Below are 22532 nucleotides of genomic sequence, written 5' to 3'. Positions count from 1 at the left end.
AGGGGGCTTAGGGGGGATATGGGGGGTTATAGGGGGGATATGGGGGGATTTGGGGTCCCTAAGGGGGGATATAGGGGGCTTAGGGGGCAATAGGGGGGATTTAGGGGTGCTAAGGGGGGATTTGGGGTCCCTAAGGGGGGATATAGGGGGCTTAGGGGGGATATGGGGGGTTATAGGGGTGCTAAGGGGGGATTTGGGGTCCCTAAGGGGGGATATAGGGGGCTTAAGGGGGATATGGGGGGTTATAGGGGGGATATGGGGGGATTTGGGGTCCCTAAGGGGGGATATAGGGGGCTTAGGGGGGATATGGGGGGTTATAGGGGGGATATGGGGGGATTTGGGGTCCCTAAGGGGGGATACAGGGGGCTTAGGGGGGACATGGGGGGTTATAGGGGGATATGGGGGGATTTGGGGTCCCTAAGGGGGGATATAGAGGGCTTAGGGGGGATATGAGGGGTTATAGGGGGGATATGGGGGGATTTGGGGTCCCTAAGGGGGGATACAGGGGGCTTAGGGGGCAATAAGGGGGATTTAGGGGTGCTAAGGGGGGATACAGGGGGCATAGGGGGGATATGGGGGGTTATAGGGGGGATATGGAAGGATTTGGGGTCCCTAAGGGGGGATACAGGGGGTTTGGGGGAGATTTGGGGGCCCTAAGGTGGGATCTGGGGGGGATAATGGGGTAATATGGGGAGATTGGGGGTCCTAAGGGGGTCCTAAGGGGGGATAAAGGGGGATTTGGGGGTCCTAAGGGGGGATAAAGGGGGATTTGGGGGTCCTAAGGGGGGATATAGGGGATTTGGGTAGGGTTGGGGGGGATAAGGGGGGATTTGGGGTGGATATAGGGGGATATGGGGTTCAAGGCCCGCTCTAGGGCACCGTGTAGGGGGGATGTGCCCCCTATATTACGGGTACCCCCCGCCCCAAGGCCGTGAGCATCCAGGGCTGCCCTGAAATAGGGGTGGGGGGGGGAGTCAGAGGAGGGGGCTTAGGGGGGATATGGGGAGATTTGGGGTCCCTAAGGGGGGATACAGGGGGCTTAGGGGGCAATAAGGGGGGATTTAGGGGTCCTTAGGGGGGATACAGGGGGCATAGGGGGGATATGGGGGGATTTGGGGTCCCTAAGGGGGGATATAGGGGGCTTAGGGGGGATATGGGGGGTTATAGGGGGGATATGGGGGGATTTGGGGTCCCTAAGGGGGGATATAGGGGGCTTAGGAGGGGATAGGGGGGATTTAGGGGTGCTAAGGGGGGATTTGGGGTCCCTAAGGGGGGATATAGGGGCTTAGGGAGGATATGGGGGGTTATAGGGGTGCTAAGGGGGGATTTGGGGTCCCTAAGGGGGGATACAGGGGGTTTGGGGGAGATTTGGGGGCCCTAAGGTGGGATTTGGGGGGATAATGGGGTAATATGGGGAGATTGGGGGCCCTAAGGGGGTCCTAAGGGGGGACAAAGGGGGATTTGGGGGTCCTAAGGGGGGATATAGGGGATTTGGGTAGGGTTGGGGGGGATAAGGGGGGATTTGGGGTGGATATAGGGGGATATGGGGTTCAAGGCCCGCTCTAGGGCACCGTGTAGGGGGGATGTGCCCCCTATATTACGGGTACCCCCCGCACCAAGGCCGTGAGCATCCAGGGCTGCCCTGAAATAGGGGGGGGGGTGAGAAGTGGGGGGGGTGGGGGGGTTTGGGGTGGAATATGGGGCAATAAGGGGGGGGATATGGGGGGACAAGGGGGTATATAGGGGATCTGGGGGGAGTAAGGGGGGATATAGGGGGGTCTGGGGGAGATATGGGGGGATATAGGGGGGATTTGGAGGAACTAAGGGGGAGTTTGGGGGAATAAGGGGGGATTTGGGGGCAGTAAGGGGGGTTTAGGGGCCCTAAGTGGGGATTTGGGGGGAATAAGGGGGGATTTGGGGGTCCTAAAGGGGGGCTGAGGGGGATAATGGTGGAATATGGGGGGATTTGGGGGCAATTAGGGGGGATATGGGGACAATAAGAGGGGAATAGGGGGTCCTAAGAGGGGCATGGGGGCAATAATGGGGGATTTAGGGGCCCTAATTGGGGATATGGGGGCAATAAGGGGGGATTTGGGGGGGATAAAGGGGGATATAGGGGATGTGGGGGGGGAAATAAGGTGGGTTTTGGGGGGGTTTGGGGGGAATAAGGGGGGATTTGGGGGGGTTTGGAGACCCCCCACTTATGGCTCCCACCCCCCACTTGTGGGTCCCACCCCCCACTTATGGGTCCAGCCCTATGTCTCCCATCCCCCTCTATGGGTCCAGCCCTCTATCTATGGGTCCAGCCCCACACTTATGGGTCCCACCCCCCACTTGTGGGTGGGTCCCACCCCCCACTTGTGGGTCCCACCCCACACTTATGGGTCCCACCCCCCACTTATGGGTCCCATCCCCCACTTGTGGGTCCCACCCCCCACTTATGGGTCCCACCCCCCACTTATGGCTCCCACCCCCCACTTGTGGGTCCAGACCCCCACTTATGGGTCCCACCCCCCACTTATGGGTCCCACCCCCCACTTATGGGTCCAGCCCCACACCTATGGGTCCAGCCCCCACTTGTGGGTCCCACCCCCCACTTATGGGTCCCACCCCCCACTTATGGGTCCAGCCCCACACCTATGGGTCCAGCCCCCACTTGTGGGTCCCACCCCCCACTTATGGGTCCCATCCCCCACTTATGGGTCCCACCCCCCACTTATGGGTCCCACCCCCCACTTATGGGTCCCACCCCCCACCTATGGCTCCCACCCCACACCTATGGCTCCCACCCCCCACCTATGGGTCCCACCCCATACTTATGGGTCCCACCCCCCACCTATGGCTCCCACCCCCCACTTGTGGGTCCAGCCCCCCACTTATGGGTCCAGCCCCCCACTTATGGGTCCAACCCCCCACTTATGGGTCCAGCCCCAACTTATGGGTCCCACCCCCCACTTATGGGTCCCACCCCCACTTATGGGTCCCACCCCCCACTTGTGGGTCCCACCCCCACTTATGGGTCCCACCCCCCACTTGTGGGTCCCACCCCCACTTGTGGGTCCCACCCCCCACTTATGGGTCCAGCTCTCTATCTATGGGTCCCACCCCCCACCTGTGGGTCCAGCCCCCCACTTGTGGGTCCCACCCCCCACTTATGGGTCCCACCCCCCACTTGTGGGTCCCACCCCACACTTATGGGTCCCACCCCCCACTTATGGGTCCCACCCCACACCTATGGGTCCCACCCCCCACTTGTGGGTCCAGCCCCCCACTTATGGGTCCCACCCCCCACTTATGGGTCCCACACCCCCCTCTATGTACCCAGCCCTATGTCTCCCGTCCCCCTCTATGGGTCCAGTCCTCTATCTATGGGTCCCACCCCACACTTGTGGGTCCCACCCCCCTCTATGTGCCCAGCCCCACACCTATGGGTCCAGCCCTATGTCTTCCATCCCCCTCTATGGGTCCAGCCCCACACTTATGGATCCAGCCTTCTATCTATGGGTCCAGCCCCCCACTTATGGGTCCTCACCCCACACCTATGGGTCCCACCCCCACTTATGGGTCCCATCCCCCACTTGTGGGTCCCACCCCCCACTTGTGGGTCCCACCCCCCACTTATGGGTCCAGCTCTCTATCTATGGGTCCCACTTGTGGGTCCAGCTCTCTATCTATGGGTCCCACCCCCCACTTATGGGTCCCACCCCCCACTTATGGGTCCAGCTCTCTATATATGGGTCCCACCCCCCACTTGTGGGTCCCACTGCACACCTATGGCTCCCACCCCCCACTTGTGGGTCCAACCCCCCACTTATGGGTCCAACCCCCCACTTATGGGTCCCACCCCACACTTATGGGTCCCACCCCCCACCTATGGCTCCCACCCCCCACTTATGGGTCCCACCCCCCACTTATGGCTCCCACCCCCCACTTATGGGTCCCACCCCCCACTTGTGGGTCCCACCCCCCACTTGTGGGTCCCACCCCCCACTTATGGGTCCCACCCCCCACTTATGGGTCCAGCTCTCTATCTATGGGTCCCACCCCCCACTTGTGGGTCCCACCCCCCACTTATGGGTCCCACCCCCCACTTATGGATCCAGCCCTCTATATATGGGTCCCACCCCCCACTTGTGGGTCCCACTGCACACCTATGGCTCCCACCCCCCACTTGTGGGTCCAGCCCCCCCACTTATGGGTCCAGCCCCCCACTTATGGGTCCAGCCCCCCACTTATGGGTCCAGCCCCCACCTTGCAGCCCTGATGACGGCCGGGTGCCGGCTGAGCCCCAGGTAATCATTGGAGCACCAGAGCTGCACCGCGTGGCGGCCGCCTGCAGTTCCGGTTGTGGCCAGAGGGGGCGCTTCAGCGCTGCGGCTCAATGCGGTGAATACACGGTACGTGTGGGAGCGGCGCAGGGACGAGAGGTGGGCGGAGAACTGCGCCTCGTATGGGAACGAGTCCGCTATGGGGCGGGATGTATAGGGAACGTATAGGGTCATATAGGGGACATATAGGGACTATAGGATAGCCCCATAATGGCCATATAGAGATCCCATAGATATAGCCCATGGAAAGCCCATAGAGAGACCATAATGGCCCGGCCCTATAGAGACCCCATAGAGACCCTATAGAGACCCCATAGAGAGCCCATAATGGCCCCATAGGGACCCCATAGAGAGACCACAGAGACCCTATAGAGACCACATAGAAAGCCTATAGAGCCCATAATGGCCCCATAGAGAGCCCATAGGTAGCCCATAATGGCTCTATAGAGACCCCAAAGAGACCCCATAGAGACCCTATAGAGAGCCCATAACAGCCCCATAGAGAGCCCATAGAGACCCTATGGAGACCATATAGACACCATATAATGGCCATATAGAGACCATGGGCCGAGAACTGCGCCTCGTATGGGAACGAGTCCACTATGGGGCGGGATGTATAGGGAACATATAGGGTCATATAGGGGACATATAGGGGGCATATAGGGGCCGTATAGGGACTATAGGATGGCCCCATAATGGCCATATAGTGACCATGGGCTGAGAACTGCGCCTCGTATGGGAACGAGTCTGCTATGGGGCGGGATGTATAGGGAACGTATAGGGGACATATAGGGGACATATAGGGACTATAGGATGGCCCCATAATGGCCATATAGAGATCCCATAGATATAGCCCATGGAGAGCCCATAGAGAGACCATAATGGCCCGGCCCTATAGAGACCCCATAGAGACCCTATAGAGACCCCATAGAGAGCCCATATAGGGGCCATATAGGGACTATAGAATGGCCCCATAATGGCCATATAGAGACCACATGGATATAGCCCATAGAGAGACTGTATAGATCCCATAATGGCCCAGCCCTATAGAGACCCCATAGAGACCCTATAGAGACCCCATAGAGACCCTATAGAGACCCCATAGAGAGCCCATATAGGGGCCATATAGAGACTATAGGATGGCCCCATAATGGCCATATAGAGATCCCATAGATATAGCCCATGGAGAGCCCATAGAGAGACCATAATGGCCCGGCCCTATAGAGACCCCATAGAGACCCTATAGAGACCCCATAGAGACCCTATAGAGACCCCATAAAGAGCCCATATAGGGGCCATATAGAGACTATAGGATGGCCCCATAATGGCCATATGGAGATCCCATAGATATAGTCCATAGAGAGCCCATAGAGAGCCCATAATGGCCCGGCCCTATAGAGACCCCATAGAGACCCCATAGAGACCCCATAGAGACCCTATAGAGACCCCATAGAGAGCCCATATAGGGGCCATATAGGGGCCATATAGGGACTATAGGATGGCCCCATAATGGCCATATAGAGACCATGGGCCGAGAACTGCGCCTCGTATGGGAACGAGTCCGCTATGGGGCGGGATGTATAGGGGACATATAGGGTCATATAGGGGACATATAGGGACTATAGGATGGCCCCATAATGGCCATATAGAGATCCCATAGATATAGCCCATGGAAAGCCCATAGAGAGACCATAATGGCCCGGCCCTATAGAGACCCCATAGAGACCCTATAGAGACCCCATAGAGACCCTATAGAGACCCCATAGAGACCCTATAGAGACCCCATATAGGGGCCATATAGGGGCCATATAGGGACTATAGAATGGCCCCATAATGGCCATATAGAGACCACATGGATATAGCCCATAGAGAGACTGTATAGATCCCATAATGGCCCAGCCCTATAGAGACCCCATAGAGACCCTATAGAGACCCCATAGAGACCCTATAGAGACCCCATAGAGAGCCCATATAGGGGCCATATAGGGACTATAGAATGGCCCCATAATGGCCATATAGAGATCCCATAGATATAGCCCATGGAGAGCCCATAGAGAGACCATAATGGCCCGGCCCTATAGAGACCCCATAGAGACCCTATAGAGACCCTATAGAGACCCTATAGAGACCCCATAGAGAGCCCATATAGGGGCCATATAGGGACTATAGGATGGCCCCATAACGGCCATATAGAGACCATGGGCGGAGAACTGCGCCTTGTATGGGAACGAGTCCGCTATGGGGCGGGATGTATAGGGAACATATAGGGTCATATAGGGGACATATAGGGGCCATATAGGGACTATAGAATGGCCCCATAATGGCCATATAGAGATCCCATAGATATAGCCCATGGAGAGCCCATAGAGAGACCATAATGGCCCGGCCCTATAGAGACCCCATAGAGACCCTATAGAGACCCCATAGAGACCCTATAGAGACCCCATAGAGACCCTATAGAGACCCCATAGAGAGCCCATATAGGGGCCATATAGAGACTATAGAATGGCCCCATAATGGCCATATAGAGATCCCATAGATATAGCCCATGGAGAGCCCATAGAGAGACCATAATGGCCCGGCCCTATAGAGACCCCATAGAGACCCTATAGAGACCCTATAGAGACCCTATAGAGACCCCATAGAGAGCCCATATAGGGGCCATATAGAGACTATAGGATGGCCCCATAATGGCCATATAGAGACCATATGCATATAGTCCATAGAGAGCCCATAGAGAGCCCATAATGGCCCGGCCCTATAGAGACCCCATAGAGACCCTATAGAGACCCTATAGAGAGCCCATATAGGGGCCATATAGAGACTATAGGATGGCCCCATAATGGCCATATAGAGACCATGGGCGGAGAACTGTGCCTCGTATGGGAACGAGTCCGCTATGGGGCAGGATGTATAGGGAACGTATAGGGGACATAGAACCATATAAAACCCCATATAACTACATTACTCCCCCATAGAACCCCATAACCCCCCCATATAACCCCATATAACACCATAACCCCCCATATAACCCCATATATCCCCTATAGCTCCCCATAAAGCCCTATATCCCCCCATATAACCCCATAAACCCCCCATATATCCCCTATAGCCCCCTATAAACCTCCATATCCCCCCCATATAACCCCATATAATCCCATAACCCCCTCATATAACCCCATAACCCCCTTATATAACCCCCATATAACCCCATATAATCCCATATAACCCCCCATATAACCCCATATAACACCATAACCCTCCATATAACCCCCATATAACCCCACATAAGCCCATAACCCCCCCATATAACCCCATATAACCCCATAACCCCCTCATATAACCCCGTAACCCCCCCCATATAACCCCATATAACCCCATAACCCCCCATATAACCCCATATAACACCATAACCCTCCATATAACCCCCATATAACCCCATATAACCCCATAACCCCCCATATAACCCCATATAACACCATAACCCTCCATATAACCCCCATATAACCCCATATAAGCCCATTACCCCCCATATAACCCCCATAACCCCCCATATAACCCCATATAATCCCATATAACCGCATATAACCCCATAACCCCCCATATAACCCCATATAACCCCATAACCCCCATATAACCCCCGTATAACCCCATATAATCCCATAACCGCCCATATAACCCCATGACCCCCCATATAACCCCCATATAACCCCATATAATCCCATATAACCCCATATAACCCCATAACCCCCCATATAACCCCATAACCGCATATAACCCCATAACCCCCCCATATAACCCCATATAAGCCCATTACCCCCCATAGCCCCCCATATAACCCCATATAACCCCATAACCCCCCATATAACCCCATATAACCCCATAACCCCCCATATAACCCCATATAACACCATAACCCCCCTCATATAACCCCATAACCCCCTATATAACCCCCATATAACCCATATAACCCCATAACCCCCTATATAACCCCCATATAACCCCCATATAATCCCATATAACCCCATATAACCCCATATAACCCCATAACCGCATATAACCCCATAACCCCCCCATATAACCCCATATAAGCCCATTTCCCCCCATTACCCCCCATATAACCCCATATAACCCCATATAACCCCCATATAACCCCATATAACCCCATATAACCCCATATAGCCCCATAACCCCCCCATATAACCCCATAACCCCCCATATAACCCCCATATAACCCCATATAATCCCATATAACCCCATATAACCCCATAACCCCCCATATAACGCCATATAACCCCATAACCCCCCCATATAACCCCCATATAACCCCATAATCCCCCATATAACCCCATATAACCCCATAACCCCCCCATATAACCCCATATAATCCCCTATAACCTCTTAAATCCCCTATAACCCCCATAAGGGCCCCATATAACCCCATATAAACCCCCATATAATCCCTTATAACCGCATATAACCCCATATAACCCCCATATAACCCCATATAACCCCATATAACCCATATAACCCCCATATAACCCCATATAACCCCATATAACCCCCATATAACACCATAACCCCCCATATAAACCCCGTATAACCCCATATAATCCCCATAACCCCCATATAACCTCATATAATCCCATATAACCCCATAACCCCCCATATAACCCCATAACCGCCCCATATAACCCCATAACCCCCCATATAACCCCATGACCCCCCATATAACCCCCATATAACCTCATATAATCCCATATAACCCCATATAACCCCATAACCCCCCATATAACCCCATATATCCCCTATATAACCCCATATATCCCCTATATCCCCCCAAATAACCCCCATATAACTCCATAACCCCCTATATAACCCCCATATAACCCCATATAATCCCATATAACCCCATATATCCCCTATAACCCCATATATCCCCTATAACCCCCCATAAAACCCTATGTCCCCATATAACCCCATATAACCCCATAACCCCCCATATAACCCCCATAAACCCCCCATATAACCCCATATAACCCTATAGGATCCCATATCCCCCCATATAACCCCATATAACCCCATATAACCCCATAATAACCCTATAGGATCCCATATCCCCCCATATAACCCCATATAATCCCATATAACCCCATATAACCCTATAAGATCCCATATAACCCCATATAACCCTATAGGATCCCATATAACCCCATATACCCCCATATACCCCATATAACCCCATATAACCCCATATACCCCCATATAATCCCATATAACCCCATATAATCCCATATAATCCCATATAACCCCATATAACCCCATATAACCCCATATAATCCCATATAACCCCATATAACCCCATATAACCCCATATAACCCCATATAACCCTATAGGATTCCCATATCCCCCCATATAACCCCATATAACCCTATAGGATCCCATATCCCCCCATATAACCCCATATAATCCCATATAACCCCATATAACCCTATAGGATCCCATATACGTACCACTCATGCAGGTTCCTCCCCTTTCCTCCTCATATAACCCCATATAACCCCATATATCCCCTATATAACCCCCATATAACCCCATATAATCCCATATAACCCCATATAACCCCATATAACCCTATAAGATCCCATATAACCCCATATAACCCTATAGGATCCCATATACGTACCACTCATGCAGGTTCCTCCCCTTTCCTCCCTCGGTCACTCAGCAGCTCCTCCAAAACCTCCATGGAGGCTGAACCAAAATGGGCTTTTTTTAACCCAAAATCAACCCCGACCCCAAAATGGGACTTAATGGGGTTATATGGGGTTATATAGGGTTACTAATGGGATATGGGGTTATATGGGGTTATATGGAGGGGGTTATGGGGTTATATGGGGCATATGGGGTTATATGGGGTTACTAATGGGATATGGGGTTATATGGGGGGATATTGGGGGCTATGGGGGGCTATAGGGGATATATGGGGTTATATGGGGTAATATGGGGGGGTTATAGGGGATTTAAGGGGTTATATGGGATTATATGGGGTTATATGGGGGTTATATGGGGGGGTTATGGGGTTATATGGGGTTATATGGGGGGATATTGGGGGTTATGGGGGGCTATAGGGGATATATGGGGTTATATGGGGGGGTTATGGGGTTATATGGGGCTATATGGGGGGGTTATAGGGGATTTAAGGGGTTATATGGGATTATATGGGGTTATATGGGGGTTATATGGGGGGGTTATGGGGTTATATGGGGTTATATGGGGGGGTTATAGGGGATTTAAGGGGTTATATGGGATTATATGGGGGTTATATGGGGGGGTTATGGGGTTATATGGGGCTATATGGGGGGGTTATAGGGGATTTAAGGGGTTATATGGGATTATATGGGGGTTATATGGGGGTTATATGGGGGGGTTATGGGGTTATATGGGGTTATATGGGGGGGTTATAGGGGATTTAAGGGGTTATATGGGATTATATGGGGGTTATATGGGGGGGTTATGGGGTTATATGGGGCTATATGGGGGGGTTATAGGGGATTTAAGGGGTTATATGGGATTATATGGGGTTATATGGGGGTTATATGGGGGGAGTTATGGGGTTATATGGGGTTATATGGGGGGGTTATAGGGGATTTAAGGGATTATATGGGGGTTATATGGGGGGGTTATGGGGTTATATGGGGGGTTATAGGGGATTTAAGGGGTTATATGGGATTATATGGGGTTATATGGGGGTTACATGGGGGAGTTATGGGGTTATATGGGGTTATATGGGGGGTTATAGGGGATTTAAGGGATTATATGGGGGTTATATGGGGGGGTTATGGGGTTATATGGGGGGTTATAGGGGATTTAAGGGGTTATATGGGATTATATGGGGTTATATGGGGTTATATGGGGGGGTTATGGGGCTATATGGGGTTATATGGGATTATATGGGGTTATATGGGGGTTATATGGGGTGTTATGGGGTTATATGGAGGGGTTATGGGGTTATATGGAGGGGTTATGGGGTTATATGGGGCAATATGGGGTTATATAGGGTTACTAATAGGATATGGGGTTATATGGGGGGATATTGGGGGTTATGGGGGGCTATAGGGGATATATGGGGTTATATGGGGGGGTTATGGGGTTATATGGGGTTATATGGGATTATATGGGATTATATGGGGGGTTATGGGGTTATATGGGGGCTATGGGGTTATATGGGGTTATATGGGATTATATGGGGTTATATGGGGGTTATATGGGGTGTTCTGGGTTATATGGGGGGGTTATAGGGTTATATGGGGGGGTTATATGGGGTTAAATGGGGGGTTATGGGGTTATATGGGGTTATATGGGATTATATGGGGTTATATGGGGGGATATGGAGGGTTATGGGGTTATATGGGGGTTATATGGGGTTATATGGGGGGTTATGGGGGATTTATGGGGTTATGGGGTTATATGGGACTATATGGGGTTATATGGGGGGGGTTATGGGGGGATTTATGGGGTTATATGGGGTTATATGGTGTTATATGGGGGGGTTATGGGGGATTTATGGGGTTATATGGGACTATATGGGGTTATATGGGTGGGTTATGGGGGATTTATGGGGTTATGGGGTTATATGGGACTATATGGGGTTATATGGGTGGGTTATGGGGGATTTATGGGGTTATATGGGACTATATGGGGTTATATGGGGGGGTTATGGGGGATTTATGGGGTTATATGGGACTATATGGGGTTATATGGGGGGGTTATGGGGGATTTATGGGGTTATATGGGACTATATGGGGTTATATGGGGGGGTTATGGGGGATTTATGGGGTTATATGGGACTATATGGGGTTATATGGGGGGGTTATGGGGGATTTATGGGGTTATATGGGACTATATGGGGTTATATGGGGGGGTTATGGGGGATTTATGGGGTTATATGGGACTATATGGGGTTATATGGGGGGGTTATGGGGGATTTATGGGGTTATATGGGACTATATGGGGTTATATGGGGGGGTTATGGGGGATTTATGGGGTTATATGGGACTATATGGGGTTATATGGGGGGGTTATGGGGGATTTATGGGGTTATATGGGACTATATGGGGTTATATGGGGGGGTTATGGGGGATTTATGGGGTTATGGGGTTATATGGGACTATATGGGGTTATATGGGGGGGTTATGGGGGATTTATGGGGTTATATGGGACTATATGGGGTTATATGGGGGGGTTATGGGGGATTTATGGGGTTATATGGGACTATATGGGGTTATATGGGGGGGTTATGGGGGATTTATGGGGTTATATGGGACTATATGGGGTTATATGGGGGGGTTATGGGGGATTTATGGGGTTATATGGGACTATATGGGGTTATATGGGGGGGTTATGGGGGATTTATGGGGTTATGGGGTTATATGGGACTATATGGGGTTATATGGGTGGGTTATGGGGGATTTATGGGGTTATGGGGTTATATGGAACTATATGGGGTTATATGGGGGGGTTATGGGGGATTTATGGGGTTATATGGGGTTATATGGGACTATATGGGGTTATATGGGGGGGTTATGGGGGATTTATGGGTTTATATGGGACTATATGGGGTTATATGGGGGGGTTATGGGGGATTTATGGGGTTATATGGGACTCTATGGGGTTATATGGGGGGGTTATGGGGGATTTATGGGGTTATATGGGACTATATGGGGTTATATGGGGGGGTTATGGGGGATTTATGGGGTTATATGGGACTATATGGGGTTATATGGGGGGGTTATGGGGATTTATGGGGTTATGGGGTTATATGGGACTATATGGGGGTATATGGGGGGGTTATGGGGGATTTATGGGGTTATATGGGACTATATGGGGTTATATGGGGGGTTATGGGGGATTTATGGGGTTATATGGGACTATATGGGGTTATATGGGGGTTATATGGGGGATTATGGGGTTATGGGGTTATATGGGACTATATGGGGTTATATGGGGGGGTTATGGGGGATTTATGGGGTTATGGGGTTATATGGGACTATATGGGGTTATATGGGGGGGTTATGGGGGATTTATGGGGTTATGGGGTTATATGGTACTATATGGGGCTATATGGGGGGGTTATAGGGGATTTATGGGGTTATGGGGTTATATGGGACTATATGGGGTTATATGGGTGGGTTATGGGGGATTTATGGGGTTATATGGGACTATATGGGGTTATATGGGGGGCTATGGGGGATTTATGGGGTTATGGGGTTATATGGGGCATCTAAACCCCCATATGTTTTAATGGGGTCGTTTTTGGGGTCAAACCGTACGGATTTGGGGTTGTTCTACATCCTCCTGCAGCTCCGGAGCCGCACGATGAGCAAATCCCATAAAGGGGCATCGAGAGCCTTTTTGGGGTGAAAAGAGACAATTTTGGGGCTTTTTGGGGTGAAAAGGGCCGATTTTGGGGCTTTTTGGGGTGAAAAGAGCTGATTTGGGGTCTTTTTTGGGGGGTTTTATGGGGTTTTTTGGGGGGGGATCTTAGGGGGGATATGGGGCCTATGGGGTCAATGGGGTATTGGGGTCTATGGGGTCTGTGGGGTCTATGGGGCCTATGGGGTCTATGGGGTATTGGGGTCAATGGGGCCAATGGAGTCAATAGGGTCTATGGGATCTATGGGGTATTGGGGTCAATGGGGCCAATGGAGTCAATAGGGTCTATGGGATCTATGGGGTCTGTGGGGTCTATGGGGTCTATGGGGTCTATGGGGTCTGTGGGGTCTTTGGGGTCTATGGGGTCTATGGGGTCTGTTGGGTCTATGGGGTTTATGGGGTCTATGGGGTATTGGGGTCAATGGGGCCAATGGAGTCAATAGGGTCTATGGGATCTATGGGGTCTGTGGGGTCTATGGGGTCTATGGGGTCTATGGGGTCTGTGGGGTCTTTGGGGTCTATGGGGTCTATGGGGTCTGTTGGGTCTATGGGGTTTATGGGGTCTATGGGGTATTGGGGTCAATGGGGCCAATGGAGTCAATAGGGTCTATGGGATCTATGGGGTCTGTTGGGGTCTATGGGGTCTTTGGGGTCAATGGGATCTATGGAGTCAATGGCATCTGTGGGGTCTGTGGGGTCTATGGGGTCTATGGGGTCTATGGAGTCAATGGCATCTGTGGGGTCTGTGGGGTCTATGGGGTCTTATTGGGTCTATGGGGTCTGTGGGGTCTTTGGGGTCAGTGGGTTCAATGGGACCTATGGAGTCAATAGGGTCTATGGGATCTATGGGGTCTGTTGGGGTCTATGGGGCCTATGGGGTCTATGGAGTATTGGGGTCAATGGGGCCAATGGGGCCAATGGAGTCAATAGGGTCTATGGGATCTATGGGGTCTGTTGGGGTCTATGGGATCTATGGGGTCTGTTGGGGTCTATGGGGTCTTTGGGGTCAATGGGATCTATGGAGTCAATGGCATCTGTGGGGTCTGTGGGGTCTATGGGGTCTTATGGGGTCTTATGGGGTCTATGGGGTCTGTGGGGTCTTTGGGGTCTATGGGGTCTGTGGGGTCTATGGGGTCTATGGGGTCTATGGGGTCTGTGGGGTCTATGGGGTCTATGGGGTCTTATGGGGTCTGTGGGGTCAATGGGGTCTGTGGGGTCTATGGGGTCTGTGGGGTCAATGGGGTCTATGGGGTCTTATGGGGTCTATGGGGTCTGTGGGGTCTTTGGGATCTATGGAGTCAATGGCATCTATGGGGTCTGTTGGATCTATGGGGTCTATGGGGTCTTATGGGGTCTATGGGGTCTATGGGGTCTATGGGGTCTTATGGGGTCTATGGGGTCTATGGGGTCTTATGGGGTCTATGGGGTCTATGGGGTCTATGGGGTCTATGGGGTCTATGGGGTCTATGGGGTCTATGGGATCTATGGGGTATTGGGGTTTATGGGTTCTATGGGGTCTTCGGGGTCAATGGGATCTATGGAGTCAATGGCATCTATGGGGTCTGTGGGGTCTATGGGGTCTTTGGGGTCAATGGGATCTGTGGGGTCTATGGGGTCTTATGGGGTCTTATGGGGTCTATGGGGTCTATGGGGTCTTATGGGGTCTATGGGGTCTTATGGGGTCTATGGGGTCTATGGGGTCTTATGGGGTCTATGGGGTCTTATGGGGTCTGTGGGGTCTGTGGTGTGGGGTCTGTGGGGTCTATGGGGTCTGTTGGGTCTATGGGGTCAATGGGGTATTGGGGCTATTTTGGGGCTAATTTATGGGGTTTTGGGGTTGAATTTGTGGGTTTTGGGGTGAATTTATGGGGTTTTGGGTTATTTTGGGGTGAATTTATGGGGTTTTGGGGTGAATTTCTGGGGTTTTGGGGGAATTTTGGGGTGAATTTATGGGATTTTGGGGGTGAATTTTGGGTCTATTTGGGGTTTTTTTTGGGTGAATTTATGGGGTTTTGGGGGATTTTGGGGTGAATTTATGGGATTTTGGGGTGAATTTATGGGGTTTTGGGTTTTTTTTGGGTGAATTTATGGGTTTTGGAGGGTATTTTGGGGTGAATTTATGGGTTTTTGGGGGTTTTGGGGTGTATTTACGGGGTTTTGGGGGGAAAAATGGGGCTTTTGGGGTGAATTTATGGGGTTTTGGGGTATTTTGGGGTGAATTTATGGGGTTTTGGGGTGAATTTATGGGGTTTTGGGGGGATTTTGGGGTGAATTTATGGGGTTTTTTGGGGGGGATTTGGGGGTTTTGGGGTGAATTTATGGGATTTTGGGGATTTTGGGGTGTATTTATGGGGTTTTGGGGGGAAAAATGGAGCTTTTGGGGTGAATTTATGGGGTTTTGGGGTATTTTGGGGTGAATTTCTGGGGTTTTGGGGGGATTTGGGGGTGAATTTATGGGATTTTGGGGGTGAATTTTGGGTGTATTTGGGGTTTTTTGGGGGTGAATTTATGGGGTTTGGGGGGAATTTTGGGGTGAATTTATGGGATTTTGGGGTGAATTTATGGGATTTTGGGGGCTGAATTTTGGGGTGAATTTATGGGATTTTGGGGGTGAATTTATGGGCTTTTGGGGGCTGAATTTTGGGGTGAATTTATGGGATTTTGGGGGTGAATTTTGGGTGTATTTGGGTTTTTTTTGGGTGAATTTATGGGGTTTTGGGTTATTTTGGGGTGAATTTATGGGATTTTGGGGTGAATTTATGGGGTTTGTGGGTATTTTGGGGTGAATTTATGGGATTTTGGGGGTGAATTTTGGGTGTATTTGGGGTATTTTGGGGTGAATTTATGGGATTTTGGGGGTGAATTTTGGGTGTATTTGGGGTATTTTGGGGTGAATTTATGGGTTTTGGGGGTTTTGGGGTGTATTTATGGGGTTTTGGGGGGAAAAATGGGGCTTTTGGGGTGAATTTATGGGGTTTTGGGGTATTTTGGGGTGAATTTATGGGGTTTTGGGGTGAATTTATGGGGTTTTGGGGGTATTTTAGGGTGAATTTATGAGATTTTGGGGGTGAATTTTGGGGTGAATTTATGGGATTTTGGGGGTGAATTTATGGGGTTTGGGGGGATTTTGGGGTGAATTTATGGGTTTTTGAGAGGTATTTTGGGGATTCTGGGGTGAATTTATGGGGTTTTGAGGTATTTTAGGGTGAATTTATGGGGTATGGGGGGTTTGGGGGTGTATTTATGGGGTTTTGGGGGGAAAAATGGGGCTTTTGGGTTGAATTTATGGCGTTTTGGGGGCTGAATTTTGGGGTGAATTTATGGGATTTTGGGGTGAATTTATGAGATTTTGGGGTGAATTTCTGGGGTTTTGGGGGAATTTTGGGGTGAATTTATGGGATTTTGGAGGTGAATTTTGGGTGTATTTGGGGTTTTTTTGTGTGAATTTATGGGGTTTGGGGGGATTTTGGGGTGAATTTATGGGGTTTTGGGGGTATTTTGGGGTGAATTTATGGGGTTTTGGGGGCTGAATTTTGGGGTGAATTTATGGGATTTTGGGGGTGAATTTTGGGTGTATTTGGGGTTTTTTTGGGTGAATTTATGGGGTTTTGGGGTATTTTGGGGTGAATTTATGGGATTTTGGGGTGAATTTATGGTATTTTGGGGTGAATTTATGGGGTTTTGGGGTGAATTTATGGGGTTTTGGGGTGAATTTATGGAGTTTTGGGGGGATTTTGGGGTGAATTTATGGTATTTTGGGGTGAATTTATGGGGATTTTGGGGTGAATTTATGGGGTTTGGGGGTATTTTAGGGTGAATTTATAAGATTTTGAGAGGTATTTTGGGGATTTTGGGGTGAATTTATGGCATTTTGGGGGTGAATTTATGGGATTTTGGGGTATTTTGGGGTGAATTTATGGGGTTTTGGGGGGATTTTGGGGTGAATTTATGGGTTTTTGAGAGGTATTTTGGGGATTTTGGGGTGAATTTATGGGATTTTGGGGGTGAATTTATGGGATTTTGGGGTGAATTTATGGGATTTTGGGGGTGAATTTTGGGTGTATTTGGGTTTTTTTTGGGTGAATTTATGGGGTTAGGGGGGTATTTTGGGGTGAATTTATGGGTTTTTGAGAGGTATTTTGGGGTGAATTTATGGGATTTTGGGGTATTTTGGGGTGAATTTATGGGGTTTTGGGGGGATTTTGGGGTGAATTTATGGGGTTTGGGGGTGAATTTATGGGATTTTGGGGGTGAATTTATGGGGTTTTGGGGTGAATTTATAGGGATTTGGGGGTATTTTAGGGTGAATTTCTGGGGTTTTGGGGGTTTTGGGGTGTATTTATGGGGTTTTGGGGTTGAATTTGTGGGTTTTGGGGTGAATTTATGGGGTTTTGGGGGCTGAATTTTGGGGTGAATTTATGGGATTTTGGGGGTGAATTTATGGGATTTTGGGGGTGAATTTATGGGGTTTTGGGGGTGAATTTTGGGGTGAATTTATGGGTGTTTTGGGGTGAATTTATGGGTTTTTGAGAGGTATTTTGGGGTGAATTTATGGGATTTTGGGGTATTTTGGGGCTAATTTATGGGGTTTTGGGGTTGAATTTATGGGTTTTGGGGTGAATTTATGGGGTTTGGGGGTTGAATTTGTGGGTTTTGGGGTGAATTTATGGGGTTTTGGGGTATTTTAGGGTGAATTTATGGGGTTTGGGGGGTTTTGGGGTGTATTTATGGGGTTTTGGGGTTGAATTTGTGGGTTTTGGGGTGAATTTCTGGGGTTTTGGAGGCTGAATTTTGGGGTGAATTTATGGGATTTTGGTGGTGAATTTATGGGGTTTTGGGGGTATTTTGGGGTGAATTTATGGGATTTTGGGGGTGAATTTATGGGGTTTTGGGGTATTTTGGGGTGAATTTATGGGGTTTTGGGGGAATTTTGGGGTGAATTTATGGGATTTTGGGTTTTTTTTGGGTGAATTTATGGGTTTTGGGGGGTATTTTGGGGTGAATTTATGGGATTTTGAGAGGTATTTTGGGGCTTTTGGGGTGAATTTATGGGATTTTGGTGGTGAATTTATGGGATTTTGGGGTATTTTGGGGTGAATTTATAGGGTTTTGGGGTGAATTTGTGGGGTTTTGGGGTGAATTTATGGGATTTTCGGGTGAATTTATGGGATTTTGGGGTATTTTGGGGTGAATTTCTGGGGTTTTGGGGGGATTTTGGGGTGAATTTATGGGATTTTGGGGTGAATTTATGGGATTTTGGGGGTTTTTTTGGGTGAATTTATGGGGTTTTGGGGGTATTTTGGGGTGAATTTATGGGTTTTTGGGGGTGAATATTAGGGTGAATTTCTGGGCTTTTGGGTTTTTGGGGGGTTTTGGGTTGAATTTAGGGGATTTTGGGGCTGAATTGAAGCCATTTATGGGGTGGGTGGGGTCCAATTATGGGGGGGGGGGGGGGCTGTTCATTTTGGGTTAAATTAACGCCTTTTTGGGTTCTTTCTTATACCTGTAGCGAAAGCTCTGGCCAATGACGGGTGTCGAGCCAAGAGGGGACATCTCAATATGGCCGCCATGATCCTAAAACCATTAAAAACCCCATTAGAAATGACCCAAAATCGCATGAATTTAACCCAAAATAGAGCCCCCCCCCCCCCCCCTTATCTCCCTTATCTCCCTTCCCACCCCCCCCTATATCCCTTATCAGGGTGGTGCAGATGTGGAGCCGAACCCTGAAAGTGGGGGGGGGGGGGGGGGGGGGAAGGTTTTGGGCTTAAAAATGACGATTTTGGGCAAAAATTGTTGGTTTTTTTTTTCCCTTGGGGGGGGGTTGGAAAATGGCGATTTTTGGTACACCCCAAATTTGGTGGATTTTGAGGCAAAAATGAGACTATTTTTGGGTGGGGAAAAGGGTGATTTTGGGGTCCGTAAGGTCCGATTTTTGGTATTGAAATGGTGATTTTTGGGGGTAAAAAGCTCCGTTTTGGGACTGAGAAATGAGCGTTTTTGGTGTCAAAATCCCCAATTTTGGCCCTAAAAATCCCAATTTTGGGTCCAAAAATCCCAATTTTGGGTCCAAAAAGTCCCATTTTTGGTGTTGAAATCACCAATTTGGGGTCCAGAAAGTCCCAATTTTGGCTCTAAAAATCCCAATTTTGGGTCCAGAAATTCACATTTTTGGCAGTAAAATCCCCAATTTTTGGTCATTTTTGGCCTCAAAAGTCCCAACTTTGGTCCTAAAAATCCCAATTTTGGGTCCAAAAAGTCCCAATTTTGGCCCTAAAAATCCCAATTTTGGGTCCAAAAAATCCCAATTTTGACCCTAAAAATCCCAGTTTTGGGCCCAAAAAGTCCCATTTTTAGCCCTAAAATCCCCATTTTTAGCCCTAAAAATCCCCAATTTTGGCCCTAAAAGTCCCAATTTTGGGTCCAGAAATTCACATTTTTGGCACTAAAATCCCCAATTTTGGCTCTAAAAATTCCAATTTTGGGTCCAAAAAGTCCCATTTTTGGCTCTAAAAAAACCAATTTTGGCCCTAAAATCCCCATTTTTTGGTTCTAAAATCTCCATTTTTGGTCCTAAAAACCCCAATTTTGGGTTCAAAAAGTCCCATTTTTGGCCCTAAACATCCAATTTTTGGTCATTTTTGGCCTTAAAAACCCCAATTCTGGGTCCAAAAAGTCCCAATTTTGACCCTAAAAATCCCAGTTTTGAGCCCAAAAAGTCCCATTTTTGGTACTAAAATCCCCATTTTTAGCCCTAAAAATCCCCAATTTTGGCCCTAAAAGTCCCAATTTTGGGTCCAGAAATTCACATTTTTAGCACTAAAATCCCCAATTTTGGCTATAAAAAATCCAATTTTGGGTCCAGAAATTCACATTTTTGGCCCTAAAAATCCCAATTTTGGGTCCAAAAAATCCCATTTTTGACCCTAAAAATCCCAATTTTGGGCCCCAAAAGTCCCATTTTTGGCACTAAAATCCCCATTTTTAGCCCTAAAAATCCCCAATTTTGGCCCTAAAAGTCCCAATTTTGGGTCCAGAAATTCACATTTTTTGGCACTAAAATCCCCAGTTTTGGCTCTAAAAATTCCAATTTTGGGTCCAGAAATCCACATTTTTGGCCCTAAAAATCCCAATTTTGGGTCCCAAAAGTCCTAATTTGGGGTCCAGAAATTCCAATTTTCGGCACAAAAATCCCCAATTTTGGGTCCAAAAAGTCCCATTTTTGGCCCTAAACCACCCGATTTTGGGTCATTTTTGGCCTTAAAAACCCCAATTTTGGGTCCAAAAAGTCCCATTTTTGGCCCTAAAATCCCCATTTCTGGCACAAAACGCCCAATTTCGTCCCTAAATCCCCCATTTTTTGGTCTTAAAACCCCCATTTTTGGGTCCTAAAACCCCACATTTTTACCCTAAAACCACCATTTTTCCCATTTTAGCATTTTTTTCGCCATTTTAGCTCCTCCTTTGCCCCCAAAATGGCCATTTTTTACTCCCAATCTCCCCTTTTTGCCCAAAATCCCCATTTTTTACCCCAAATTCCCAACCTGTCATTAAAAACCCCCATTTTTTTCACTCTAAAACCCCCTTTTTAACCCAAATCTCCATTTTCTTACCCCAATTTCACCCCCAAACCCCATTTTTTCCCTCATAAACCCCCATTTTTGCCCAAAATCCCCAATTTTAACCCCAAAAATCACCCTTATTACCAAAAATCACTATTTTACCCCTAAAAACCCCAATTTTTACCCTAAAACCCCCCTTTTTTTTGCTGAACTCAATGTTTCCCTTCTCCTCTCCCCCCCCCATTAACCCCCATTACTCCCCCAGACCCAAAATCCCTTAAATTCACCCCAAAATCCGACCCCAACCTGTAACGTTGTCCCACGCTGAGAACGAACGCACTGGAGTGGGCGGGGCCAGATTAGGCCACGCCCACCAGCCGGATAGGCCACGCCCACCACCACGAAGCTACGCCCGCTTCGACCACCTGTCAATCACAGGGGAAAGCCACGCCCACCTCCTTAAGCCCCGCCCACCGCCCCCTAAAACTCCCTTTTCTGCCCCATTTTTCCAGCCCCAAAAGTGCCATTTTTGCCCCGAAAACCCGATATAAATCCCCTATAACCCTACACAGACCCCCATAGAACCCCTATAAATCCCCATAGACCCCCACAGATCACCCATAACACCCCATAGACCCCCTATAACTCCCCATAGACCCCCACAACCCCCCATAGACCCCCATAACCCCACATAGACCCCATAGATCCCCTATAACACCCCATAGACCCCCTATAACACCACATAGACCCCATATAACACCCCATAGACCCCATAGATCCACTATAACACCCCATAGACCCCCATAGATCCCCTATAACACCCCATAGATCCCCTATAGCACCCCATCGAACCCATAGATCCCCTATAACACCCCATAGACCCCCATAACCCCCCATAGACCCCATAGATCCCCTATAACACCCCATAGACCCCCATAACCCCCCATAGACCCCATAGATCCCCTATAACACCCCATAGACGCCCATAACAGCCCATAGACCCCCTATAACCCCCCATAGATCCCCTATAACACCCCATAGACCCCCATAACCCCACATAGACCCCATAGACCCCCTATAAATCCCCATAGACCCCCATAACCCCCCATAGACCCCATAGATCCACTATAACACCCCATAGACCCCCATAACCCCCCATAGACCCCATAGATCCCCTATAACACCCCATAGACACCCATAGCCCCC

At 49.3% G+C, this 22532-nt stretch overlaps 1 protein-coding gene across 1 annotated transcript in view; it reads right to left on the bottom strand.

Moving 5' to 3' along the window:
• Positions 1 to 21672, bottom strand: part of LOC146751213 (5-aminolevulinate synthase, erythroid-specific, mitochondrial-like) — an 81544-nt gene extending 59872 nt beyond the window's left edge. The window contains exons 1-6 of the mRNA XM_085535222.1: positions 21633 to 21672; positions 19268 to 19338; positions 13662 to 13739; positions 10022 to 10083; positions 9843 to 9894; positions 4252 to 4465 (exon numbers count right to left, since the gene is read on the bottom strand). Of these exons, the coding sequence (XP_085391348.1) occupies positions 4252 to 4465; positions 9843 to 9894; positions 10022 to 10083; positions 13662 to 13739; positions 19268 to 19334 (473 nt within the window). The 5' untranslated portion in view covers positions 19335 to 19338; positions 21633 to 21672. The remainder of the gene's footprint in view (positions 1 to 4251; positions 4466 to 9842; positions 9895 to 10021; positions 10084 to 13661; positions 13740 to 19267; positions 19339 to 21632) is intronic.
• Positions 21673 to 22532: the final 860 nt, after the last annotated feature.

This window comes from Coturnix japonica, unplaced genomic scaffold (genome assembly GCF_054131305.1).
Source record: "Coturnix japonica strain WE unplaced genomic scaffold, WE-NBRP24 Scf112, whole genome shotgun sequence".
In the NCBI taxonomy this organism is placed as follows: Eukaryota; Metazoa; Chordata; class Aves; order Galliformes; family Phasianidae; genus Coturnix; species Coturnix japonica.
Note: the sequence above shows the minus strand (reverse complement) of the source record. Positions and strands in the feature narration are given on the sequence as shown.